The 25,500-nt window shown below is 40.3% G+C and overlaps 2 protein-coding genes and 2 long non-coding RNA genes across 8 annotated transcripts in view; 3 read left to right on the forward strand and 1 right to left on the reverse strand.

Annotated features, from left to right (window-relative positions):
• The first annotated feature begins 7,973 nt into the window (after positions 1–7,973).
• DNAJC19 (DnaJ heat shock protein family (Hsp40) member C19) lies at positions 7,974–12,313 on the forward strand. 2 transcript variants are annotated; one of them, XM_065674500.1, is made up of 6 exons: positions 7,974–8,080; positions 8,566–8,617; positions 8,904–8,977; positions 9,337–9,413; positions 10,367–10,437; positions 11,761–12,313. In XM_065674500.1, exons 1-6 carry the CDS (start codon positions 8,078–8,080, stop codon positions 11,829–11,831), a joined length of 348 nt encoding a protein of 115 aa, XP_065530572.1. In that variant the 5' UTR covers positions 7,974–8,077; the 3' UTR covers positions 11,832–12,313. The 2 variants fall into 2 exon arrangements, with proteins under 2 accessions (XP_065530572.1, XP_065530573.1); XM_065674501.1 differs by lacking the exon at positions 8,566–8,617 and having other exon boundaries at positions 7,978–8,080.
• A 1,040-nt stretch (positions 12,314–13,353) lies between these two features.
• Positions 13,354–17,354, forward strand: LOC136011927 (uncharacterized). The gene is made up of 2 exons (XR_010611510.1): positions 13,354–15,902; positions 16,699–17,354. It is a non-coding gene; the product is annotated as an uncharacterized LOC136011927 (long non-coding RNA).
• Positions 13,758–25,500, reverse strand: part of FXR1 (FMR1 autosomal homolog 1) — a 38,659-nt gene continuing 26,916 nt past the window's right edge. The window contains exons 10-17 of one of the 3 annotated variants that reach the window (XM_065674497.1): positions 23,923–24,032; positions 22,858–22,944; positions 21,684–21,891; positions 20,004–20,171; positions 19,122–19,322; positions 18,262–18,342; positions 15,689–15,780; positions 13,758–14,771 (exon numbers count right to left, since the gene is read on the reverse strand). In XM_065674497.1, coding sequence (XP_065530569.1) covers positions 14,601–14,771; positions 15,689–15,780; positions 18,262–18,342; positions 19,122–19,322; positions 20,004–20,171; positions 21,684–21,891; positions 22,858–22,944; positions 23,923–24,032 — 1,118 coding nt within the window. In that variant the 3' untranslated portion in view covers positions 13,758–14,600. Of the gene's footprint in view, positions 14,772–15,688; positions 15,781–18,261; positions 18,343–19,121; positions 19,323–20,003; positions 20,208–21,683; positions 21,892–22,857; positions 22,945–23,922; positions 24,033–25,500 lie in introns of all 3 variants that reach the window. The other 2 variants (XM_065674496.1, XM_065674499.1) reach the window with 2 other exon arrangements.
• On the forward strand, positions 17,389–23,929 carry LOC136011926 (uncharacterized). 2 transcript variants are annotated; one of them, XR_010611509.1, is made up of 4 exons: positions 17,389–17,581; positions 18,676–19,233; positions 20,580–20,748; positions 21,801–23,929. It is a non-coding gene; the product is annotated as an uncharacterized LOC136011926 (long non-coding RNA). The 2 variants fall into 2 exon arrangements; XR_010611508.1 differs by having other exon boundaries at positions 19,143–19,233.

Genomic DNA, 25,500 nt, shown 5'->3' on the forward strand with positions numbered 1-25,500 from the left:
CCCTATTTTCCTAAAAAGAAGGAATAAAAGAAGCTGCAAACTCACTGTATAGAGTGAGTTTATATATATTCCTATAATCTGTGCTAATATCACACCTTGGCATTTCAATGTTTTTGCCTTTCATACTGTGAGGGAAGCAAATACTGGTTTAGAGGTACAAAAGTGAGAACAAAGGTTACTTGTGTCCTATTGTACCTGTCAATGAATTTTGGGCATTGCTGTGTACCTCCGCTTAAAATGCATGTACCTACCACAGATGGAAACTGTGAGATTCCCTGAAGGGATGTCACAGTCAGGACCTGAAGGAACATTTCAGGTAGCATCATAAGGCAAGCTTAGATACCCTAAAGCATCCCAGAAATTTAGAGACTTTCTTATTTCACGAACAGGTCACTGGTAGAAGACACTGAAAGTAGAGGGGTTTTGCATGTCAGAGTAGTGTCCCTAACCAGTTGAGAGTCATTCCAGTATGCATCTGCAGTTTTCCAAACCACTTGTTATGCACAGTTTTAGTGTTATTCATTGACAGGCTTCCTATATTGATATCAGGTTATGATATCATATATCCTGCACGCTCCTCACTGGGCCCAATTTCTTGGGGACATTGAAGTTATACATAAAAGGGATGCAGGAGCCAAAACTGTCAGCAATAAAGCCGAGAAGCTCTCTTCTCAAAAGGATAGGTATTTTCTTATGTCCTTCGAGTTCAAAACCAAAATAAATACCTATTTCTTAATTTTAACTGCCCCTCATCAGTCGTACTTTAAGCACAAATTCAAAGATTAAAAAACCTCACTCAAAAAATGCACTATATATTCTGTTTTGAGGTATTATATTATGCCATGATACACAACCATACCTTCTGCATTGTGGAGGGACAAACTCAGATCCTGTTTTATGTATGGCAGAGATTAATCAGCCGGTGCAAAGAATGCGGTGAGATGTCCAAGAGTGAGGATTACAAAATGAAGGATGTCAGTCATTAAGGAAATGCATTATCTGACATTTCAAGTGAGGCTTCAGAAATATTCACTCAAACCAAGAAAGAAGTCTCTGTTGCTCCTACAAACCAATGGCTAGAGCTTTCAGCTGGAATACAGGGGGCCATGGCACAAGCTGCATACTTAGTAAATAATCAAGGATTTATACAAATTTGAAAAACGCCTAAATAAAAGAAGGATCCCAATACTAATATCCTGGGAAATGGTGTGTTTGGCAAAGATGTGAGAGACCAGCAGAGCAATTTTTCTGATTTTGTGCTACATCTCTTGCCATTGGTGACCTCATCACTGGGTCTTAAATACTTGATTCTGATTGAAAAGAATGGTCTGGTAAGGCCCCACCTTTCAAGTGTCCCTGCTGTAAGGAGAGATCTTTTCCCCTCCCTCCCAAACAAGGTATTCCAGAAGACATAGTCTACCCTTCTTGCTTCTCCTAGAAAAAAAACCAGTTGATGTGTTGATCTCACCCTGCTCCCTTTTCTGCTCGCTGGCAGATGGTCACTATCGAAATGGGGAGAGCAGGATGCGCTTTGTGCAGTAATAACCTTCACTAGGTACCAGTCTATCAGAGAGCAGGCCTATTCCTAAGTGAAATCCAGAGAAACTTGTGTATTTCAAGAAAAAGGAAAAGCAAAACAAACCCACAACCAAAAAATTTACAACAATGCAGACACATACCCTCTGTTCCACATACACCAGTCTCTCAGCAGCACTTTTATTAAATAATCCCATCAAAATAGAACAGTAGAAAGGGTTATACACAAACTATTTCTTGTCCACGCTGTATTTTAGTGTTTTCCATGCTTGGTTTCAGATAACTTGATGGCTCAGTTGAAACAATCTCTGTGTAGTCCCTAGGAAGCTTTCCTTCCTATCATCTACAGGTCTGACCACATGTCCTCTCAACTATATTCCTACTTGAGCAAGATCCTTCCTCTCTTTGCTGTGTTTTTTTTTAATTTCTTTCTTTTCTGCCTACAGTCTTGGATCTTCTCTCCTAAAGTCAGTAACATGCAAACCAAGGGCAAAATGCAAACCCAACACTACCCATTACAGCTTCCATCATCAACCCATCCATTACAGTTTCAACTTTCAACCTTAACATCAGAGGGCAAAAACCCTCTACTCTGTCAGAAAAACAATGTCTAGAGAAAGCTTCTTATAAACTCTTGGCTGAAGAATGTCATTAAAGCTTTTCCCTAACTTGTAGCTAGCTTCTTGCCTTTCCCCCACCTTCTGGTCTCTGCTCTGTTGAAATTTCCCTTGCTGGCTGACAATGTCGACATAATCTGTGGGTAGGAGAGGAGCAGATTCTGTTGCAAATCTGAACCTACATCACACACAAAGGCACCAGAGCCTACCTAACAGCTGACCCAGGCTTTGATCCAGTCATAATCTTCATGTGGGGGAAACCTAAGAATCAGGATCTTCATTTTGAAGAACTATTCCTCTACAATTCATTGCCAATGCAAATAAAAGGTTTATTTTACTCTTTCAAATTTCTTCGCTACAACTACCACAAGTTTGCTTTCCTAATACTTAAAAGAGTTTCACAGCACAGACATGCAAGCTTCAGCACAAATTCAGGCAGAATACAAATGTAAAAAAATGAACACTGAAGGGTAACTATAACATAATACCAGAAATTTCACAATAGCTCTGGTAAAACACGTCAGCATTATCTCATTGCTTTTTCCTCAAAGAAGCAGCATAACTCAGGACAACACTGGTAAAAGGTGATATTTATTAAACTTGACTTTAGAAATTACTGTGAGAGAACATATTCGCATCTAGATTCTCTATTCCTTAGTTCAGCTTTAGGGAATTGTCACAGAATTTTGTGACTAATTTACTAAACATTATAAACCTTGCTCCATCACTTACCAACAATCTTACCTTTTAACTGTACTAGGAAGCCAAATAACGGCCACCGCAAGTCAGACAGATTTTCTTGCGATTGTCATGAACACGGATATGCTACCTGCCACACAAACACATTTCATACCTGGTGTCAAATTACAGCGAAATCTTGCTTTGTCTGATTAAAAAAATCCACAACCATTCTTACCAAGTGAATCTCAGTTTGTAATTAATGTCACCTACACTATGTTCTAATAATTATGATTATAAATTTAATGACAAAGTGATGCTATATATACCAAGCTAACTTAGCCACCGGTAAGAAAGTGCAGCATTGTATTCTGGCACAAATGTTGAGCACACAAAAAGACAGCAGAATCTCAAAAAGGACAAATGAAAAGAAAGAGACATGAAATATATAACTGGCAGACTGGCATAGCCAAGGAAGGTGGAGGATGGGCAGAAAGCAGGAAAAAAGTCTGCAGAAAAAAACCACCCAAACAACAAGACAGTCTACCTAAGCTTTATTTCTACTATATATATCTTAACACATAAATAAATAATGCACTTAGAATTGCTTATGAAATTCTGTGTCTTAGTGTCCCAAGGTGAACATCCGGCAAGCCTTTAAGAGCTTGGTATTCAGCCACTGCACATATAGGAATAAGCAATGTAAAACCTGGCCAGCTGTGCATACGACAATATAAACAACACTTACATGTTCAACAGCCTTATATAGGCATTTAACAGGTACACCACAAACCTTCTGAAAACACAACCATTTTGCCTTCTGTCCAGTTTCTGAAAGATACAGTCACAAGAAAGTAAGATACAGTTAAGAGAAAGTACTTCCAGATTTCTGCAGAAATTGTCTGTTTTAATGGAAAAGTTAACTTATATACTACATACCAGCTGTTTTATCCAATAAAATAAAGATTCCAAAAGAAAAGAAATCTTCTATCATAAGGTATTTTAACCCCAGAGTAGAAAACCTGAAGACATCAGAGGGATAAAACTCTTGACAGAAGAAACTACAAAAGCATAGTTTGTAAACACTCAATAATTTTGCCTTCCTCCTGATTTCAAAACCAGACATTTCGCAGAAAGGATAAAAAATGTAGTGCAGCTACTTCACTTGAGCCCATTAGAGCCTATTAATTTTCCCCTGTAAACAACCTACCATATACCACCAAAAGGCTGACTGATAAAAGATGCAGAGGAATAAGGTGCTATAAAATGAAGTAATCAGGCAAGTAGAACAGAATTTCAATTTCTAAACAAATGCGAACTCTGATGGCAAAAGAAGTCACTTCCAACTTTCTGAGGGAAAAAAATTAATTCTGGTTCGTTCCATGAGGTTTTCTGCATTTTCAGTTTTTGTTTGATTTTTGTATTCCTCATGATGCCTAATTCCTGCTTCCTATAAACAGCAGAAGTAACTATTACTTCAGCACAGAATCACAGAATCCCAAGGGTTGGAAGGGACCTAAAAAGATCATCTAGTCCAACCCCCCTGCAAGAGCAGGGTAACCTACAGTACATCACACAGGAACTTGTCCAGGCGGGCCTTGAATATCTCCAGTGTAGGAGACTCCACAACCCCCCTGGGCAGCCTGTTCCAGTGCTCTGTCACTCTTACAGTAAAGAAGTTCTTCCTGATGTTAACGTGGAACTTCCTATGTTCTAGTTTACACCCATTGCCCCTTGTCCTATCACTGGATATCACTGAAAAAAGCCTAGCTCCATCATCCTGACACCTACCCTTCACATATTTGTAAACATTGATGAGGTCACCCCTCAGTCTCCTCTTTTGCAAGCTAAAGAGACCCAGCTCCCTCAGCCTCTCCTCATAAGGGAGATGTTCCACTCCCTTAATCATCTTTGTGGCTCTGCGCTGGACTCCTTCAAGCAATTCCCTGTCCTTCTTGAACAGAGGGGCCCAGAACTGGACACAATATTCCAGATGCGGCCTCACCAAGGCTGAGTAGAGGGGGAGGAGAACCTCTCTTGACCTACTAACCACTCCCTTTCTAATGCACCCTAAGATGCCATTTGCCTTCTTGGCCACAAGAGCACATTGCTGGCTCATGGTCATCCTCCTATCCACCAGGACCCCCAGGTCCCTTTCCCCTTCGCTACTTTCCAGCAGGTCAACCCCCAACCTGTACTGGTACATGGGGTTGTTCTTCCCCAGATGACCCATGTTTTGGTCAAGGTGTGCTGTCTCTGATTCCTCCTGGCTTCTTGTGTCCCTCCTCACTGGCAGAGCATGAAAGACTGAAAAGTCCTTGGACAGAGTAAACACTTCTCGGCAGCGCATGAAAGCATTGGTGTGTTATGAGCATTATTCTCAGACTTAAGTCTAAACATAGCACTGTACCAGCTACTAGGAAGAAAAATAACCATAACCCAGCTGAAACCAGGACATCCCCTCAGCTAGCAGAAGGTAGAAGAATATTTTATGTATCATATACCCTCTAGAAACAGATGGTACTTGAAGAAGCAGCCCTGAAAAAAGACCATACTCAAAACATGTTAGAAGTCTCCCAAATATCCTCTTCCTTAACAAGTGTAGAATTTTGTACCTCTGGCTTTGTCTTCTTCATCCAATATAATGTACCCACAGTGATGTCCAAGTTGGGACAGAGCTAGTTCTCCTTTAGTTCTTATAGGGAAGTGCAACAAACCCTGGTAATACATGAAGTTTGGATTGTCTTATGAAGTAAAAATAGGTACAGCATATTTTAAAGGAATTCTGATATTTCATCTTGGAATGCTGTATTATATATTATTTAATAATAGTAATAAAATTGATTCCATCTCTAGGTTCAACCAAGTCTTGTCCAATTGCTGGTATCAAATATACCAATAATGCAAATCCCTCTTGCCAGGCCTTCCCATTTGCAGATAAAAGTTACTTTCTCCTCAGTAAAGATGCAACCTCTTGCACAAGCAGAAGCCTCCCAAGATCTCCCTTTCTGGCTTTTATTTAAAGGGTTGCCAGAGGAGAAGGGTTAGATATGCTATTAACAAGTTCCCAACCCATGTGGAAGTTGGCACACCTTGTAAGGTCTGTCCTTTTTCTCTAAAAAATGAGAAATCCCACAACAGAAAGAACCACCAAGTATAAATCTGCAAAATCCCCTTTGCCAGTAGAGCTATTGGTTCTTCTAAATGGGGACTCGGGAAAGCCAGTAAAGGAAGAAAATAAATTTCCCTTGCAGGTAAGTTTTCTCCTGAAAGCCACCAGGACCTGGATCTCGTAAAAGGTTCTGTCAAGATGGAAAAATCAAACCTCATGTAACTAATTACAGGGAAGGAGTCCCTGTCTCTGTTGGTTTAGATGATATGCAAATTAAACATTAGTCAACTCCCATACAGTCATTACCCCCCTTTTATGCACAGCCCTAACCCCCTTTTTTTGCTAGAAAAGGGACAAAGGGGAAACCATCTCAAAAACAAATTCTCTTCTACATATGAAAAAAATCTAATTAGCTACCAGACCTATACATCTCTACAGATATTTTTCTCTCCCCCCCTCCCAAAAAAAACCAAAAAACCAACCAAATACCTAGGTGTTTTTCACTAGCTATCTCCTCTATGCTTGAAATTGTCTTGTAGGCTGTCACAGCTTTGTGCTCTGCAATGGTTGCGTTTGATTCCTTTATCAAATATGAAAGTTTCCTTTTATTTCCATCTCCACTGTACAACAGTACAAATGTTTTAACCAAAAATCTTTCTTCTACCCGTTTTAAAAGGCAGCAGATTATTTATCTTGCAGTGTTATTTAGATGACAGGGAAAGGAACAGATGGAAAACAGATGAAAATACTACCTTGGGCACTTGAAATTTTAGTGAAAAAAAAAAAAACCCAAACCAAAACAAACCAATGCAAGCTCAAACTTAAATTATGACATATTCAAAGTGAACTCAGTACTCACAGAAATTATACGGCAGGAAAGAAAAATTCTACCTTCCATTGCAAACACCAGCAAAATTACAAGCTGCTTAGCCAAGAATAAGCCCTCATACTGAACTACTTATGTGAGGGCTTGTGAATCTGAGGCCTTAAGCAACCTAAAGGTAGCTGCCTTGGATCACCTGAAGGTCCAGGAACCCATGAGGACACAGATATGTTCTACAAGCACAGAGGATGACACTAAAGCTTTTCACTCCTGCAGACTAAACATCAACCAGGCACTAGCACACAGAGCTTTGAGCTGTGACCTCAGGCTAAAGGCTTTTATTCTGTTTACTACACATTACTCTGTTTCCAGAACTGTGACTTCTGACTAGAACTACAGACAGGACACTCAATTGTTGTGCTGCATACAACACTGTATGATTAACAAATGACATTGCGTTATTAGTAACACTCAAACACACGCGCCAGGTCTCTAATTCTCCCTCACTTTGTAGTAATCTTCAGGAACGAAGTAACTGAGCTTGTCCATCTGGCACCCACACCTGGCAGGATGTGTCTGCAGGCTGCCTGACAGCTGTGCACTGTGCCACCACCACCACAGCTCCAGCCATCCGCACTGGAATGTTCAGCGGTTCCGAGCCTGGTGGTCACAAATGCACCAGGCATGGAGAGTTGGCAGCAAGAGCACAACTCATGGAAAAATTGGGTGAGCAGAGAAGGAACGGAATAAAAGAGAAAAATGGCAACCCCCCTACTTTTTCTAACAAACAAGCTTCCTGTGTGAAGAGGCTCCAGATCACGAAACAAACCGCTCCTTCGCATCAAGAGTAAGGAGTGTACTATCACTTCGTGGCAGCAGCCACGGCCCACGCTCAACGTTAGACCCCTCCCACAGATGAGTCTCTGCTAACACCGGCCGGTGCCATCTCCACGTCGGACCGCGCCCTGCCGCACCGCACGGGCTGTCTCCCGCTGTGCGCCGCCCCGAGCTGTAAGTGCTCCCGCTCCCCAAGGAGAGATCCCGGTACAGGCTGCCCCCGGGCTCCTCCGCCGCCCTACCGCGGCCCGCACAACCACAAGCAACAACACCCCGTACGGCCCCGGCCCCGCCTCTCACACACCCCAGGCCCTGCCCGCCTGCCCCGGGGCTGCCTCCGCAGCTCCCGCCCCGCCCCGCTTTACGACAGCTGGAGGTGGCTTTGCGGCTTGCCCGGGTGCCGTACGGCGAGCAGGGTCCTCACTGAACTCGTCCCGGCGATCGCCAGTGCGCGGGGCCGGGTTTGGGGAGGTCATGGTGAGTGCGGGCACGGCCCGGGCCCCGGCGGGGCTTGCTGTAGGAACCAGGCGCTGCTTCTGTATGGGCTGGCAGCTCCTAGGCCCTTCCCCTGGCCGAGGAGCTCGGCTCGGCCTTGTCTCAGCCCGGCTGTAGTACCGATGGGCCCGGTGCCGCGCAGGAGGGTGCTGACCCGCACAGGCCGCGGCGGAGCAGTGGGCTCCTGCTTCGTCCCCGGTGCTCCGGGGTTAAAGTGGAGCCGCCGAGCGAGACGGTGCTGCTAGGCTGGGATTATCTCCTTCCCGCAGCTGGGGGGTTCCCGCTGCTCCGGGCGCGCCTGAGCCCCTACGGCCATGTATAGCGGCGTAGCTGGAGTCAATAGTATAATGACCAATTTCCCTTGTCATGCGAGTTTAAATGTATATATTGACCTGCTGTAGAGATTGCCAGGTGGGCTTTTTGTCCTTTCCTTTGGTAAACAGGTGCTTTATGTGTTCCCTGTGCAGGCCAGTACAATGGTGGCGGTTGGCCTGACCATAGCAGCAGCTGGATTTGCAGGTTTGTAGATGGTGGGAGAACACTGAACACCCAGTTGTACTTAACCATTGCCTGCTTCAGTATGAACGAATTTTAAGGTAGCTCAATAGCTGATGATACAGGATACTCTTTTGGGAGAGCCTGTATTGAGAAACATGGCTGTGATTAAACAGAAGATCAAAGTAATTTTTTTTTTATATCCCGAAAAATTCATTCCTGTTCTAATCCACAAGTTACCAGTTGCACTGAATTGCTAAATCTTCGTGAAGTGTTACACTTAGCCATGTTCAACACTGATTTCTTTAAGGTCGCTATGCACTAAAAGCTATGAAACAAATGGAGCCACAAGTAAAACAAGCACTTCAGAACCTACCAAAACCTGTAAGTTTTTTGTTTTATCAGAAACATCTTTCTATTTAAAAGTTTACTTGGTGAAATAGCTACAGATTATTGTCTCTCTAGCGTTGGTGTGTTTTCTAATGCTAAAGATAATTTTGTCAATAATAGTAGAATTAATCTCAGCAGTTCTGGTGGAGGTTGACTAATAAAGAGCTTGTTTTGGTAAGTATTCATACAAAATAATGCTCCTCTACTTCAGCTGTATTTATTACAAGCTCAAAAGAACCTTTGCAGTATTCTTACAGACTAAAAGCTCAGCAGCTACTAACGTAATAATGAGCTGTTTTAACTGATTAACTTAAAAATTAGTGTTTTTTAAACTAACATGTTTTCTCTTTCAGGACTTCAGTGGTTATTACAGAGGTGGATTTGAACCCAAAATGACTAAACGAGAAGCAGCTTTAATACTAGGAGTGAGGTAAAAGGAAATTTATTAGAAATCAAAAGGAGGCCACAGTGTTACCTGGTTGCTGGCCTAGAGGGAATAGGATGTAACTCTTCATTCTGAAGGCTGTCGTATGCCGATCTTCCTCTGGGAGTGTCACTGCAAGTTAGGAGACGTGAAGTGGCCTTTCAGGATTTTCTGTACTTATTTGGGATTCTTGGTGGCATGTTAGCTTGCTTAAAGCTACCTCTAGCTGGACTTCTGTATGTCTGCAAATCCCTAGCACATTCCAAAGCCACATCTGCCATGTTCAGGAAGCCTCAGGCTTTGCTTAGCTTGGGGCACACATTTGGGCTGGTTGCTTGTGGGTTGTGTCACTGTGGTGCATTTCAGATAGATGCAGTGTGAAGGTGCTACAAACCTACTCCTTGCATGTGGAGTAAATTCATCACTTATTCTGGAATATCTTAGATACAAGTATGGTAGCTGGCCCTGCCTGAATTTAAAGAGTCTTAAGACCAGATACACAAGTTTATCTAATGAGACGGAGAACAAGAACCATTTCTGTTTGAAGGCACCTTCTACCTGAAGTTTGTGTACACAGTTTGTTGTTGTGTTGTGGGTTTTTGTTTTGTTTCTTAAATCAAGAACAAATTTTATTTGTTGTCTTCCAACCCTGAGGAAGTCGACACAATAAAATATTAGAACATAGTTGTGTTTCTTTTCAACTGTGTGAATGGCCCAAACCATATTAGACTGCTGTGGCATGTCCTTTTCAGCATGCAGTGCTTGGAAAAAACTTTAGCAACCCTCCCCATGCCTTAGATGTTGTACGGCAGTAAGAGCAAAGGAAACACATACATGTAAGCCAGAGGGTTTCTGGATAAGAGTGCTTGCTTGTTCTAAGACACCTTTTAAAGACTCTGTGTGTTTGTGTGTGTGTGTTCAGTAAGGTTCCCTTAAATCAGTTTTTCTCTCTTCCAAAGCCCTACAGCAAACAGAAGTAAAATCAGAGAAGCTCATAGACGAATCATGCTTCTGAATCATCCAGATAAAGGTAAGTAAAGTCACATTGATTAATTAATTCATGTTTTTAACACGTTAATAGAACTGTGTTGGGAAAAAGTGACACGTGACTACCTCGGCTACTGGAAACACCCCCAGAAAACTGGAGTGAAAACAAATTTTAGGGTGCTTTAATATGGGAGCATATTTTTGTGTTTGAATGCTCTAAAGCAAGCAGGCAGCTTCAGTGGATCAGCTTCTGTCACTTGCTCTATCTTCTGTGTGCATTGGATTAAAATACGATTTGTTAAAACAAGACTTAAAATTATCTTAATTTTAGATGAAAGCTCAGAGTGTTTCTGTGCTTTATGTACTGTATGAGTTTGAGTTCATTTGAGTGCATGGGCAATTCACTCTAAATAGCAAGTATTGAGCCTTCTGTGTCTGATGAAGACACTAAACTAGGAAATATTTGCATTTGTGGTACTCTGAAGGCTCAGAATCTAGTTATGCTTCAAGTTAGGAACTTTAAGCACATATACCTGTTTTGCATTCCGTTTGTGTGAGTCAGAATCATGGGATAGTGCTTGGCAGTTAACTTCTTAATCCTCACTTAAAAGGCAAAATGCTTCCTTTAAAGTGACCATGGAACTTCGTTACTTTACTTGCATGCACCAAAATCCAAAATAATCCTTGAGCTATGCCTTTCACAGAGAATACCTAGCAGAAGTTAACTTCAAAATTAACTTAACTGAATATATGCATGTAGCCAATAACTGCTGGGAGCATTTCACCTTTTACATGACCTAAGTAAATTAACTTCAGATAAAGGGAGTAATTCCAGTACTAATAAATGGCAGGCATAATACAAACATGCTATAAATCTTTGCACCTCAGGGTCAGGTACAACTTCAAAGCATTTGCATAGCGGATTCTCTCTTCAGTACCATCGTAAGCATGTCATGTTTACGAACCGAACCAGTCCGCTGGTACTGCAGCAGTTCACACGTTGGCCTTGAACTGGGGGGAAAGGTTTATCTGCAGACTTGATAATTTGATGCTCCTGTGTTCACAACAAACTTCACACTAAGTTGTTAGCAACCAGTGTTCATTTATGACTTGGAAAACCAGAGGAAAAACCCACTCCAATTAATCAAAACCAACCCTATGGGAAGGAGCTGCCTGCCCACCTGGCTACTGCAGGTGTAAACTGTTAGGGCTTCAGCTGTAAGAGTTTACTGTGAATAATTCACTTTACTGCGAATAATCTTTCGACCATCTTCTTGCTTCTTTTCCTATGTACTGTGGCATTAGTAACAATACAGAAGGAGAATTTTTTTTCACTTGAGGTGACACGAGGTTATCTTTCTTCTAGGTGGCTCTCCATATGTAGCAGCCAAAATCAATGAAGCTAAAGATTTATTGGAAGACCAGGCTAAAAAATGAGAAAATCAGAGGGTTTGTCCACGCAAATGATTATTTTTGATAAATGGCTCAAGAAAAGTTCTAATGTCAGTATTTGACTTAATATAAATGAAGCTGGAAATATGAATTCAGGGAGAGGTACTTCCCACTCACTTCTTGGTCACTTTTTGGGGAAGTGTGTGAGGGAGCAAGACTTCAGGGTTTGTTTTTTTTCATAGCTGTTTTTTATTAAGCAGCAAAATCTGCCACTCAGAACTGTTTTCAGTGTAAAACAGTACTCAGTGGTTTGGTCAATGCATGTCACCAGACTTCCTTGCTGTTACCTAATTTTTGTTAAAGTAGCTATGTTTAAAGTTCATGGTGCTGTTCTTCCACATGCCAAAGGCAGCGCAAGGGACTGGTTTGGGGAGGGGGTGGAAAAAATCAAGAGGATTTATTTGATGGGAAGGATTGGACAGATGTGGTTGTCAATGGCTGAAGAAATAAAAGTATAGGAAATGACACACTAGATTGTCTTTGCCTTGTGAATAACAAGGTTGGTTGAGCTTCTTCAGCGTTGCTGATGGGTTTGGAATGTCCCAGATTTTTTAGTAGCTTTCAGTTTTTAATGAATTTTATAGCATTTAATAAGTTCAAAATTTGTATTAAGTACTGCAGTTCTATACATTATCTTACATTACAAAGTTCGAATTGACGTAATAAGATTTGCATTTATAACTGGGGAACAGGAATTCTTTATGTCAACCATGAAAGATCTCCAAGCCGAATCTGTTGTGCAGCACAGTGCCCAAGTATACAAATTACAGCCAGTGAGTTCAGCTGTACTCCACAAATCCTGCCAGCCTTCTGCAATTATGGTAACCTTGCTCTGCTGTACAACATCTGCAAGGGTTAACACCCCTTTGTTCATAAATATGGTGGGTTTCTGAGCTTTCAGTTGTCTGGCACTGGCATGCCTCTACTTCAGAGTACAACTCGTGCTCTCACATCCTCTTTGCCTGCATTGCTGCTCCTTACAGCCTATTTAGCAAGTATTATGAGAACAACAGGAAGGAGTTCTGGGCCTTCTAAAGAGAGGATCAAATCAGTGGTGTGAGTATGAAATGGAAAATGTTTAGAACCAGGATGGAGGGAAGCAGTTACTTCACTTTACTACAGGATTTATTTAAAGTGGAGCAAAAAGCACAGCTAGAACATTGCCATGCAGTGGTTCCAGAGCAAGTGCATCAGAAGCCATATGCAGAAGTTTGTATTCCCTGCCAGGGAATACTACCTTTTTAAACAGCACTTGTTTGCTTCCCTGGTTTTCAAATTCTTTCCACTCCTGTGGCTGCTGAGTTACAGCAATTTAACAGTACTTGTTTTCCTGGAGGGAACATTGTCAGTGAGTGTCAACACTTGATTCATATTGAAAGCTGCACATCTCCTCACATGAAACACGGTTCCAGCTGGCACAGCGCTTCCGCAGCTGCATCAGGTGCAGCCGCTGGTGGCTCAAAGTATGTGTTTGTCCTTCCTTGCTTCTGACAAAAATCAGGTAAGACCTCTTTTTTGTCTCTGAAGTCAGCACAACTTCAGTGGTACCTGTTTGCTCTTTTTATATCATCTCATTGCTACCCAGATGTTTTTCCACACCTGTGTCTTCTGCTTCACTGCTCACATGCCTGAGAAGAGGGGTTAGTGTGTCACACTTCCAACTTAAACAATATCTGCATTTATTCCTATATATGTTAGTCAGGTTATGTGATTCTCCAAGACACGAAATCAGATTTTAGACTTCACTGATGTTTTACGTCATCACCATAAAGAATGGAAGACTAGCGCATTAAACACTCTTACAAAAGTAAGAGTTAAAGGTTCAAGCTGCCTTGCAAGTTAAGTTCCAGTTGTGGCAATAGCTTGAAATCCTTAAAGTAAGTTAAATTTCTAATAGAAACAGTCAACAGATGGAAGATCAAAGTTTATTTTACTACCAGCATACAAAAAAAACATATTGCACATCAAACAACCAAAACAAAAATAAAAATACTCTACTAAGGACTAACATATGTAGTTTATACAGAATAAACTTTCTGGAAATTGATCTTTTCAGTAGTTCAGGTTATGTCTTAATGGACATGACTAATTCAGCTTAGTGTTAACTAAAGCTATGTTTGATTTTTAAATACTGTACAGTTTAATAAATAAACCAAACAAAGCCTCAATGTAGAACAGTCACTGCCAATGTCACCCAGTATCCCTGCAGATTATGAGAATTTAACAAATGTATTCCAGTGGTCTGCAGATTTTTCCTCTACATACAGCATTTAAAAAACATGTATTAAAACAGACCAGTTTCCAGACTAAACTAATGGAGAAATTACATTTCAGTGCAAAATATTTTAGACTGCATTTCTTTCTAGTATTCCTCAGGTGAAGAAGTGGTTGCATATTATTAAAAATGTAACAAAAGCAGCTAATGCTTTCATAAAGAGTATTATGTTAGGGATCCCCCTCACATCTTTGCCATATTTTGAAAACAAAATAACATTTCCTATAGCCAGCAATTTTGTTTATTTAAATGTTACATATACTATCTCAAGGCACATCTGATGATATATTTATAACACAGTAGGTGTCAAAGTATGTTTAACATATGATTTCTTCAGGATCCCTCCCCTTTCTGTATTCCAAAATGGAGGAACTGAAAGTGCGGTGTCAAGACTGGCGATCCATATTCTATCTTTGGCAAGCTTATACAAGCACTATTTTAAATGTAATGTAGAAGAACTGTAAACTAGGGACTTCAGTTTATGAAACACCATTCAGCACGGCTTCTTCCTGATTGTTTCCGTCCTCCTGAACAGTAACTTTCTTCTCATCAGGAGTGTGCTGTACTTTAGAAGGCTCATCCCCAGAAGTTGTAGCAGGACCATTCACTGCCTTTTCAGAAGGGCTGTTTTCATCAATAGCATCTTTTGCCTTGAAAAAAAAAAAAAAAACCAAGAATGATTATTATGAATACACAGTGTCATTTAAGTTTCGCTCTGGCTCAACTACAGTTCTGCAGTAGGAAACACCTCTTGCCAGCCTGTGCTAGTACCCTGTCACTGACAGCACCCTGTTACTCACCTTGCCCTTTATAGGACACTGCTGTACCAACACTTGCACGGAAACAATGCCAAGGTAACCCTGAGGCAAGCACAGTTCCAACAGACCCAGAACCCTTCACTTCATTTGTCTAACCCAGTGAAGAAGCTACCTGACAAGTGGAGCTTCACACCCCTTTCATTGTTTATTTTAAGAGTAGGTTTTGTTAATCATAAAGCAGTGGATCTTATTTTGCTAACCTCAGACATAACTTGCATCAGCAAGTTCAGTGTCACTTCAGGAGTAAAGGAATCCTGATTTGGCTATTATTTTTTATGACCTTTAACGCCACTCTGATACTTTAAGGAGAACAGGTCTCAAATCTACAACCTTTGTAGCATTATTTCTTTCTAAAATGGTTTGTACCAGTCACTAAACGTGCTTTTTGGCCTCTTTGATCCATAATGCGTTCTAGGGATTACTTTCCAGGACTCATCCATGGGTAATTTTTACATTTTATCATGTAGTGTTACATTATTAAGTGCAGTACTTCAAAATGTGTGAAGACATAGTTTGAGTATTACCCTGGACTTAGTTTGAGCATAAAGTCTGCAATGGCAGTCTGTAAGTCAACAGCAGTTCTATTTACTCTGGGCCATTTTGGCTTTTAATGATTTATTCTTTAACCCAAACACAGTTCTAGTCAAGTGTGAACAATCTAAATGAAGCATTCCTTTACTGTTCTGCTGCAAGAGATGAGGAAAATAGAAAATACACATTAAAAAAGGAAGAAAAATAAAAGATCTTACCGTTTCTTTCTTGGTTTTGGCTAGTGTCTCCTTTGGAGGGTTTCTCTGTCTACTCTGAGATTCAGCTCGTGATATATAATCAGCTACTGTTACTGTTTAAGGAAAAAAATTACAGTGATGCTCACATCAGAATTCTCATTAAGCTTCACATCTCTTTTCTGTACAAGCTATGCTATAACTGGGGACATCTCACAAAAGGCCTTCACACTTACAGGTATCAACTACATAGCAAGGATCAATTTGGTTCTGTTAAATACAGCTTTCAATAAAATCTGTGGCAAGGTGATGATCTGGAGGTGGAATCTTAAAGTTACTAAATTAATAATTTTGGCCCAATTGTAAATTTTACTGGGGCTTTCTGGATTGGGCTTGAACAGATCAGATTGCAGGCTCTTTAAACTATTGACTGTGTTTGTCATTGGGGTTTTACCGTCTCGAGTAACAAAGAATTTCATACTAATGAAATGAAGTTAAAATATGAAAGGAACGGGGGGGAGGGTCAGAGTAATCACTTACGATAAAGCAGCATTCAAATCTTTCTTATTTCATGAAGCGATTAGCAAGAGAACTCGCCCTCCTCCTGGCATTCAGAAGGCAATCCGCACAGTTAACTCTGGCTGGAGGGTGCGTGGGTGGCTGGGGTAATTGTGGTGTGTACGGACACTTGGCAGCTGTGCATGAGCGAGCCTATACTCAAAGGCAGGACAGTCATGCCTGGTCTGTTATGGATACACTTAAGGAATGCTGGCCAGGGCTTTGCTGACCCCTTTTTTGTCTCACCACCCCAGCGCGTGTTCATGCAGCCTGAGGTTTGCCCTATCCCACCCTCTTGTAACCACACCAACTGGGAGTCCACTCTGTCTTTAGAATATGTCATAGTACCAATTTACATACATGCTTGTACCTTCGATGAGATACAGCACATTAGAACTGGCAAGCACTCTGCTGAACAGCACAGTCAGTTGCATTTAGTGTATCATGCACTCAGGTGAATTGTTTTTCTGCTTTAGGAATGACTGTGCATGAAACCTACATCAGAACAGGAAGCACAACACAGGAATTTCCCCATTACGCTACGTGGACTTCTTACAACTGGCTCCTTTTATCATGATCAAGACCAAGCGACTTCCTTCACAAGGAGAGCTTTTTCTTTAAAATGAGGTTCTGTACCCAGCTGCTGTGATGTGAAGGTGCACCTTTATATCACAGTGCACCTTTTATGCAGTGTCAGACACCGATTCTTAATAGTCATATACATAATAGGAACTCAAAACATGTAACAACGTAAATCAAATAATGCAACCAAAGGACTGGACTACACTGTTAGCACCAGGGGAGTTCCTCTTGTCTTGAAGTCCTCTTGCTATACACTTACTAAGTATTTATGAAGATATTTATTATGCAAACTGAAAATGGTATCTTGAACAAAGGCATCAACAAGGGGGAAAAAAAAATTGTCTTTGGGAAATTCTATTCTTTGAATGCTTGGATTTAAAAGATGAATTCCACAGCTTTCTGGAGGGATGACCAATATCTCATTATATTGCTGGCTGAAATTAGCTTCTTAAAAGTAAAAGCTGAAACCCATTTTTACTTTTTCCTGCCCCTTTATGAACTCCTGTGACTGTTACAAAACCAGATGTTGAAAAGTAAAGGGTTACTTTTGGTTTGGATGGGGTTTTTTAGCGGGTAGTGGGTAGGGTGGGGTGGGGGCGAGGTGTGCTTGGGGTTTTTTTCTTTTCCTTTCACCAAGTTTTGGTTAGTGTAATACAACAACTTTTTTTCTTCTGACACAAATGTTGTATGAGCACCACAGATAGAAGGAAGACAAATATGGGTGCAATTTTGAACCTGTCAATCTAGAAGACCTTCTGTTACTACCTCACGCCATGGGTATGCAAGCATTTTCTATATGGGGCATTACACTGGGAATTAGCTAGTTTATCGTTAACATTTCAAGTGTTAGTACACACAAAAGAAATGCAACAAGCCACAACAACAAAAAACTGGAAACATGCAATTTCATTTAAATTCCTCCTCCCCACCCTCAATTTGCAGATGACTTATATATGGACAAAAGCTGAGGACTGACAGCAGCAGTCTGATGCAGGCACAGGGCTGGTGGATCCCACGTGAGTTCCCTCACAGTGCTCCGCCAGGACACCTGCATCCTGCTGTTCCAACTTCCTGCTGCTCAGCCAGCGCTGAAAAGGTTGTGTCACGTTCGGTGCAAGCGCACAGATGCACGTGAGCGCAGGCCACTAGCCTTCGCGTCTGTCTGGGTCCTGGAGCACTGAACTCAACAGCAGCCTGGCTATTGACCTCAGCCAGAACCAGATCAGAAGCGCAACTCTTATGTCCAAGCAAAGAGTTAGACATTGTAAATTAGTTTCATTAGATAGATTAAGAACTTTTGTAAGTTCTCCTAGTAGAAGAAATGTCTTTTATCTTATCTAGTAGTCTTATTAGTTATTGAGTAACCTTTTGATATTATGCAGCTCTATGTAAAACAGCAGACACAACATTCTCTCATGCTTTCGACCTGAGATTACCCACAGCTCCACTCGAATTACCTGGCTGTCTATCTTCTGCCTGACCCCTGAAGCGACGCCTGCGGCTACGATTGCGTCGCTGGGGTTTTTTGTCACTATCATCTGCAATTGCAAAGTTGACCATGAACTATTTCTGATGATAAAATAAATAAATAAATTCTTCAGTTGCAGCATGGGGCATTTAAAATAGCTTATGTTACAGACACAGGCTAAACAAGACAGGCTGAAAGAAAAACATTACTTTATACCAAAAGCATACACAGTAACACAAAAGCTATTTACTTTTTGCTCTTGGCTTACTAAAACATTTAGGCATATGCTTAATGACCTCAGATTTCGTTTATTAAATAAGTAACCATATGTCAAATTGTAGCCACATAACCCATGAAAGAAGAGGGTTTGATTTTGTTGTTTGTTTTTTTTTTTCCCCTACAGTATTAACAGATTACAGTCTTGTCCCAGAAAGTACCAAAGAATTTACAGAGGGAAAGTACTTAAGCAGAAGCTGGGTAGAGACAAACTGACTGCTACTTATGTAGCTTTCTTACACTGAGACTGAGGTTACCCAGCACAAAACAGAACACTGATCCAACCGTACTGTTTGCATGAAAAACAGCAGTACTAATGGCAAACAAACAGGCCAGCCTTGGGTGTCTCAGACAGTTTTTACAAGAAGAGGCACATGAAAATACTAGTGGAGCTCAGCGAACAGATTTGTTCCATGGCAGAGCCGTGGAAGAAGTCTTTCTTTAATCAGACAGCAAACTTTAACGGAACAATGACTTGTCACTAACAAAAATGAATGATTGTTTCACTACACTTACATGGACAACCATTTTTGCTTAGACTGTTCTAGGACAATTATCTAACTGTTTACATACCTAAACCATTCTCATTAACAGAAGCTGTATCAGACTCTGTCATCCCATCCATAAGAACAGCATCTTCATCAGTCCTTCGCCGACGCGACCTCCTGCGGCGGTTACTACTGTGGTGAGATTCACTAGCATCAGTGTCCACAGTCTGGTCTGACTCTGTGTTATCAAGCAAGCTGTAAGGGTTGCTGTCCGGATCTTTAAGCACTGAACAAACAAAAAGAAGTTTAGGCCTAAGATACTGCCATTGCATCTAATTTAATTTCCAGGCTGACTCACACCTGCATGTGAAAGTTTCAATACAGAGCAACCTTACAACAAAGTCTAATACACAGAACTACAGTATTTATGATTTCATGCTAGCTCCTGTATGACCCCAAACCCAGCAGTAAGGCACCACAACAGGCACTTGTACCACTTCATCACAAAGATTGTGAAGGTGACACTTAAAGAAATTTACTTAAAGCTGTGAAATGGGTAAAACACACCTTTTGCTTCACAGCAGCATGGGACTTCAGGCACTATTGAAGTAGTAGGAATTGTCACAGTAAATTCTGATAAAGCATAGGAAAACTTCCATCCTATGATTTCTTCTCTTCTGTATTTAAGCATAAGCTTAACACAGAGCAGCCATAGGTAACATGCCCAAGATTTAGAAAATGTGGTAATGATTATCATGTGTGTGTAGTAGAGGAAGGAAAAGAAGATCATTGTGAGCAGAAGATAAAAATCTAACAAGATGGCATATGACAGAAAACTATTGTACAGCTCTACTGAAATCCAATACATTAAGATTGTAACGCAAAAAAGGAGTATTTTAAAATACCAGTTCTACAGGAAATTGCCAGGCACATGGACTAAGCTCAAGATACATGTGAAACACAGTACCAGAGCTAATGGATGACTTCCCACCACGAGGTCCACCGCGCCCACGCCCTCCCGACACACTACGTCCTCGTCCTCCAGGACGTCGTCTGTTGTCACGCTGGTGCCTGCTTTCTCTGTCATCTTCTCCTGCCAAGGACCAGTCACTAAGTTCATCTTTTCTCTCAGATTCTGTTTCAGAGGGATTAGAGAGCTCAGAGTTTGTACCTTGTACAGGAAGGAAAAGAAAATTGGAAATCAATATGAAATTTGGCACTGTATTCTAATTTCATATCCTCATAGAAGTCTTCCAACCAGCATGGCTGGTTACATATATCTACAATACAGATGAAATACATAAATACAGAATAGTAACATAAACTTCTAAAAGCATATAAGGGCATATGTTTTATATTATATACACTAATATACAAAAATATATGCACATATGACCTATATAGAGCAGAAGTTACCCAAGTTTCTAAGATTTGTTTGTAACAACATGCAAAATAAAGGGCTCAAAGACTACCAGACTGTAACTTCCATAAACAGATAAGCCAAGGATGAAATGGTGTTCCCTCTCTTTGTGTCGCACTGCAGGCATTTGGTTGCTATTTCTAGGCAACTGCTCTGAAATTCCCAGGCACAACTTTGCCACCTTAGAGCGGATGGCTGTTGCTTAGCAACCTCTTCTGCCAGTTGGGATGCTGCCTTGAACAACTGAACCATTTGTATTCAACAGCATCTGGAATATCTTGCCCCCTCTGAGGTAACCAAACCCACACAGCCTTACACTACTTTTTTTTCTTTTTTTTTTTTTGCTTTTGGGGTGGGGAGAAGGAGGGGGGAGGGGAGAGAGTTTTTCAAATGGAAGTCTGTGTGTACATAAACAGCCTTCACTGCAGTTTAACCAAACAATTCTTAGGGGAAGAGGAAAAAAAAATGACATTACAAACATCAGCATTATCATCAGAATAAACCTGACCAGCATGGCACAGTCCTGGAAGCTAGAGCCAGTGACAGACTGTAAATTCCAAAAGGTGGTGGTGCCTGATTTTGTAACCGAATTGAGCTACATGTAGATGATCAAAAGTAATTTACTGTATTAAACAGACAGCTTTCCTCCCCCTTTGTTTACTGGAACACCTATATTTCTTTGTGAAATGTGTCTATATTGAAATTCAGACTGTCACCATTTGGGGAGCTGCTGGTGACTGAGAAGGGGACACGTACACTTCTAGGGCATTGAAGAGCTGTGCCACCTTAATTTAAAAATCCATCAGAAAATCTCTTGAATAAGTAAAGTTACTTTGGTTTACTTTTCAAAAACAAATCCATGAGATGGCCATGCTCAAAGACAAGCTTTTTTTCTCCTCCTCAATCAAAACAGATAATGCTAATTCCAGATTTCTTTTTTAATTTGTGTCTCCTGAGGAGTATCTTTCTCCAGCTTTGTATGATGTAACTACTACTGTTGAAGGACAAGATCTTACCAGAGTCTGGTTGGCTCAGTTTTTCAATTTAAAACGTAACTTCAACAAGAACATAAATCTAATTAGGTGGTTTGAGCTTTATGAAAAAATAAAAGTGGCCACTCTACATTTTTAACCCTACCTTCACTCAACTATGTTGAGCACAAAATCTAGAGACAGTTCTGGATTCCAAAGTATTGCAAGGACTCAGTAGATGTTCAAGGAAACTCACCGTAACCAGATGTGTAATTGGGGCCTCTGCGGCCTCTCCCTCTTCCACTGTAGGATCTGGAACCTTGCACAGACGAGAGGGTGCTCTCATCGGTCGTATAACCTTTTTCTTTTTCAGGAACTCTAGCAGAAGAGGGTCTGAAACCCATACCAATCTGACGCAACTGCTCATCAATCTGGAGCCTTTCCAGTCTTAGTTGTTCCACCTCCTACAGGAAAGGAAACAAAATCAATTGCTGATAAAGAAACATTCTTCTCCCTAACAAAACACCAGTCATCCCGAAAGCCAGTGTGCCTTTGGGAAAGTTAACACCACTTTGAAGGTGACTACAAACAGTGAAATTGAGGTATGAGTTCTGCAGTCACTGAGTTTTGGAAGAACCTAAAACCTTTCTGTTAAACCACAACACAGAAAGACTGTTTTAAAGACTATTATTACCTTCCTTAACTATACTTCACCACATTTTCATAGAATCACAGAATGGTTTGGGCTGGTCTGTCCAGCCTGGCCATGAACACTACCAGGGATGAAGCATTCAGAACTCTGGGCAACTCTTCCTTATATCTAACCTGAACTTCCTTGTGGAAGTTTGAACCCATTACTCCTTGTCCTATCACTACAATCCTTGATGAGTCTCTTTCCAGCATCCTTGTAGGCCCCATTCAGGCTTAGCACTTAAATTAAAGATAATTACAACAACAACAACAAAAAAAAAAAAGCAAACTGGCAAAGTAACATGATTCAAATTCACTTTCTTTAAGTCACTGCCACACTTCCAGCACATCTAAATGCATAATTGCTCTAAATGTTCCCTAGTATGAGTGTGTCACACTAGAAATTCCATCCTACCCCAACAAAGTTTTAACTTCAGAACAACAGAGCACTAGCACAGACAAAAAAAAATTTGCTTATCACTTCCCCAAACCCACTTACACCAGTGTTCTTTACAATCCAATCCTTTCAACACCAACAATACTATGTAACCACAATAACATACTTACAGGCCTATATAATACCTGTGAGCACGGGGCGGGTTCAAGGCACCAAACCTTAAATTTCAATGTACCAATTGTTCATCAGTGGCAAATCCCACTGAAGTCAAAGCTGTTGACCTAAAATTCTGTTACTCAATTAAAGTTTCCTCTACAGAAAATTTCTTCTGAAAGACACTTACCTTTAGATATGCAATGTGGTATTCTAAGAGAACTTGGACATTTCCAATGCTTTCTTTAGTACCAACAAATACAAATGGTACCATTCCCTACAGAAACAAAATGTCAAATCTTATTTTCAGGAAGAAAGTAATCATCAAAACAATGCTTTCTGTTCAAATTACATGGGGGGGGGGGGGGGGAACAAAAAGAAAAATTCTGTTTAAATTATGAAAGTGAGCTAAATAAGCCCAGACAGTAATTCAATCTTGAGCTGCCAAGATGCACTAGAAATAGCTCAGACTGGGGTGATGGTAAGGGCTTATACATTAAGGACAAGACTGCTCAGCTTTCCCAACAACCTATTCTGGCAGCTGAGGTAGCCTGACATACAGTGCTTATATTCCCCCAGGTAACACAACTGCTACATGAGTATATTTCAGGAGCTGCTAAGAGCACCCAGAGTTTACCAATAAGTGTAAAGTTGGTTTAATCAGCCACTGGACTAGATGAAGCACCTGTAGAAGATTTTATCTAATGTTCTCATAGATTTAAAATATGTGAACACTATTAACGTTATCAAACCCAAATTAGTTGTGCAGCTGAAGTACATACAGCAGAAAAGATTCAAAAAAACAAGTCTTGCTTCAGCAGCAAAAAAACCCCTTCCTATTTCATATAAAATTTATTAGAAGATGCTAGTCTGAAAAAAAAAATCAAAATTGCTTTATCTATATCCACAGAACCATTAGAAAACTGTTTTTGTTGAAACAATCTGTCCCTAAAACTACCTAAATCCCAGACATCATGTGTTTCTAACATGGACATCACCACCATTAGAGGCTGGCCACTATGTTTTTATTGTTAATAAAAAGAGTGCACAGGTAATGAAGGCTGTACTTATAAACTGCATAATGATGCAGAGATGAAACAGGGACCCCTCTCTGAAGCCATAAGTCATGTGAGTCATATTCCAGAAACTCTCACTTTCTGTGTACATTTTGCTACGTATTCTTTGTTAAAAGATTCAGTGTGACTGGTTTTGAAAGTAAAAACCTAATCATAGGAAGAAAGAATAAAGTACTTACATCTTCACGGGGCAGTTTATTTTCATTATCTCCTTCAATTCTCACCCTGACGACTCCAGATTTGTCTACAATCTCCTGAATCACTTTTCCATTTTTTCCAATAACTTTTCCTTCAGAGGGCAAGAATGGTTAATTTTGCACCCATAGGCAAAGTATTTTAATGGATTTCTTGATACTTTAAGTTATGCATATGATAATGGTAACAACCACTTGACTCTCCTTTACCATTCATTCAGTTTCAAATGTTTGTCCTACTTCACACGCACAAAAAACTAAAGAAAACCCCACACTGTGCCAGAAGAGACAGAAACTTCATAAATGAAACTGTGTATATATATGTACACATATATATACACGGTTATACAGTTATATTCTATGCATATATATATGCATAGAATGACAATGATTGGTGAAGATCACCACTACACAAGTTACAAATAGAACCAGACCAAGAGTAAAATGATACCAAAGTTTCGCAAATGCTTACTGTAAATTTATATATCAAAATTATTTGCCACTCCTGACCCCACATGTACCCTCACTCAGTTTTTCCTGACATTTTGACAGGCATATAAAGAATGTTTGTTGGGAGTCTTTTTTTTTTTTCCCTTAAAAAAGAAAGAGTAAAAAAAGTACGTAATTATTTTCTGAAAGTTTCTTTTGCCTTTACAACAAACAAGTCCTGCCCATACTTCCCATATTACCTTTAAAACATTTATTTTGAGATCATGAGTGGGATCTAAACCAAAAGGTTCTTCAGAACTTTATGTTTAAATCTCAGAAAAAGTGATTCCTTTGCTCCCTTACTAGAAGTTTTTAGCTCTTCCTTAAAGTTATGAGGATGTATTTTTTCATTCCAGCTACATGCATCTGGCACTTAAAAAATATTTAGGTTTAATTTAAAGGGAGCTACAACTTCTGAAAAAAGGGTCTAACAGCCCTGTGTGTGTGACAGAATTCGCTCTAAGGAATGTTCTTTACAGCAGACATCAACGTGATATAAAATGCAAAAAGCTTTAAAAAAAAAAAAAAATCATTTCTTCAGAAGTTCTAACAGTTCAGCAGGTTTATCTTTTTTTCTTAAAAAACACAACCCAACTAATCATTCTGTGCACCTGCAATTTTGTTTAGCACAGTGATTCACTTATTACTACTAAACTAAACCACACTCATGTGCTGAATTTATTTCTAAGGATAACGGTTAGCCACTATTTTGGAAAAAGTCCCAAGAAGCATCAATAGCTGAAACTGGCAGTTCGAAGGATGGCACTCCTCTGGCTTGGCACAGGTAGAGCTGCCTTGGGCACAGTGTGGTTATCTTCAATCTGAGTCATTAATGATCACTGCACTTCTTTTAAATTGGTCATGTTCATAAAATGCAGCTAAATATCTGCCTGCTTACATACATGACCATAGGTGAGATGGGCAAAATGTATGCCTTCATCATAAACTGGTAATTGTTTAAAAGTAGTTATTTTCAGTTAAATCCATTACTATGACTAGTACCATGATTCTTATATCAGTATATTCACCAATTAATGGTTCAACTAGGTCTGCTGGATGATTACAGAAAAAGAA

Source organism: Lathamus discolor, chromosome 3 (assembly GCF_037157495.1).
Source record: "Lathamus discolor isolate bLatDis1 chromosome 3, bLatDis1.hap1, whole genome shotgun sequence".
NCBI classification, from domain to species: Eukaryota; Metazoa; Chordata; class Aves; order Psittaciformes; family Psittacidae; genus Lathamus; species Lathamus discolor.

What these genes read in the sequence shown, in the direction of transcription:
- DNAJC19 (XM_065674500.1), top strand. An exon ending in GCTTTAATACTAGGAGTGAG is followed by an intron (nt 9,414 to 10,366) that starts GTAAAAGGAAAT and finishes TCTCTTCCAAAG; the next exon opens with CCCTACAGCAAACAGAAGTA. An exon ending in TCTGAATCATCCAGATAAAG is followed by an intron (nt 10,438 to 11,760) that starts GTAAGTAAAGTC and finishes TCTTTCTTCTAG; the next exon opens with GTGGCTCTCCATATGTAGCA.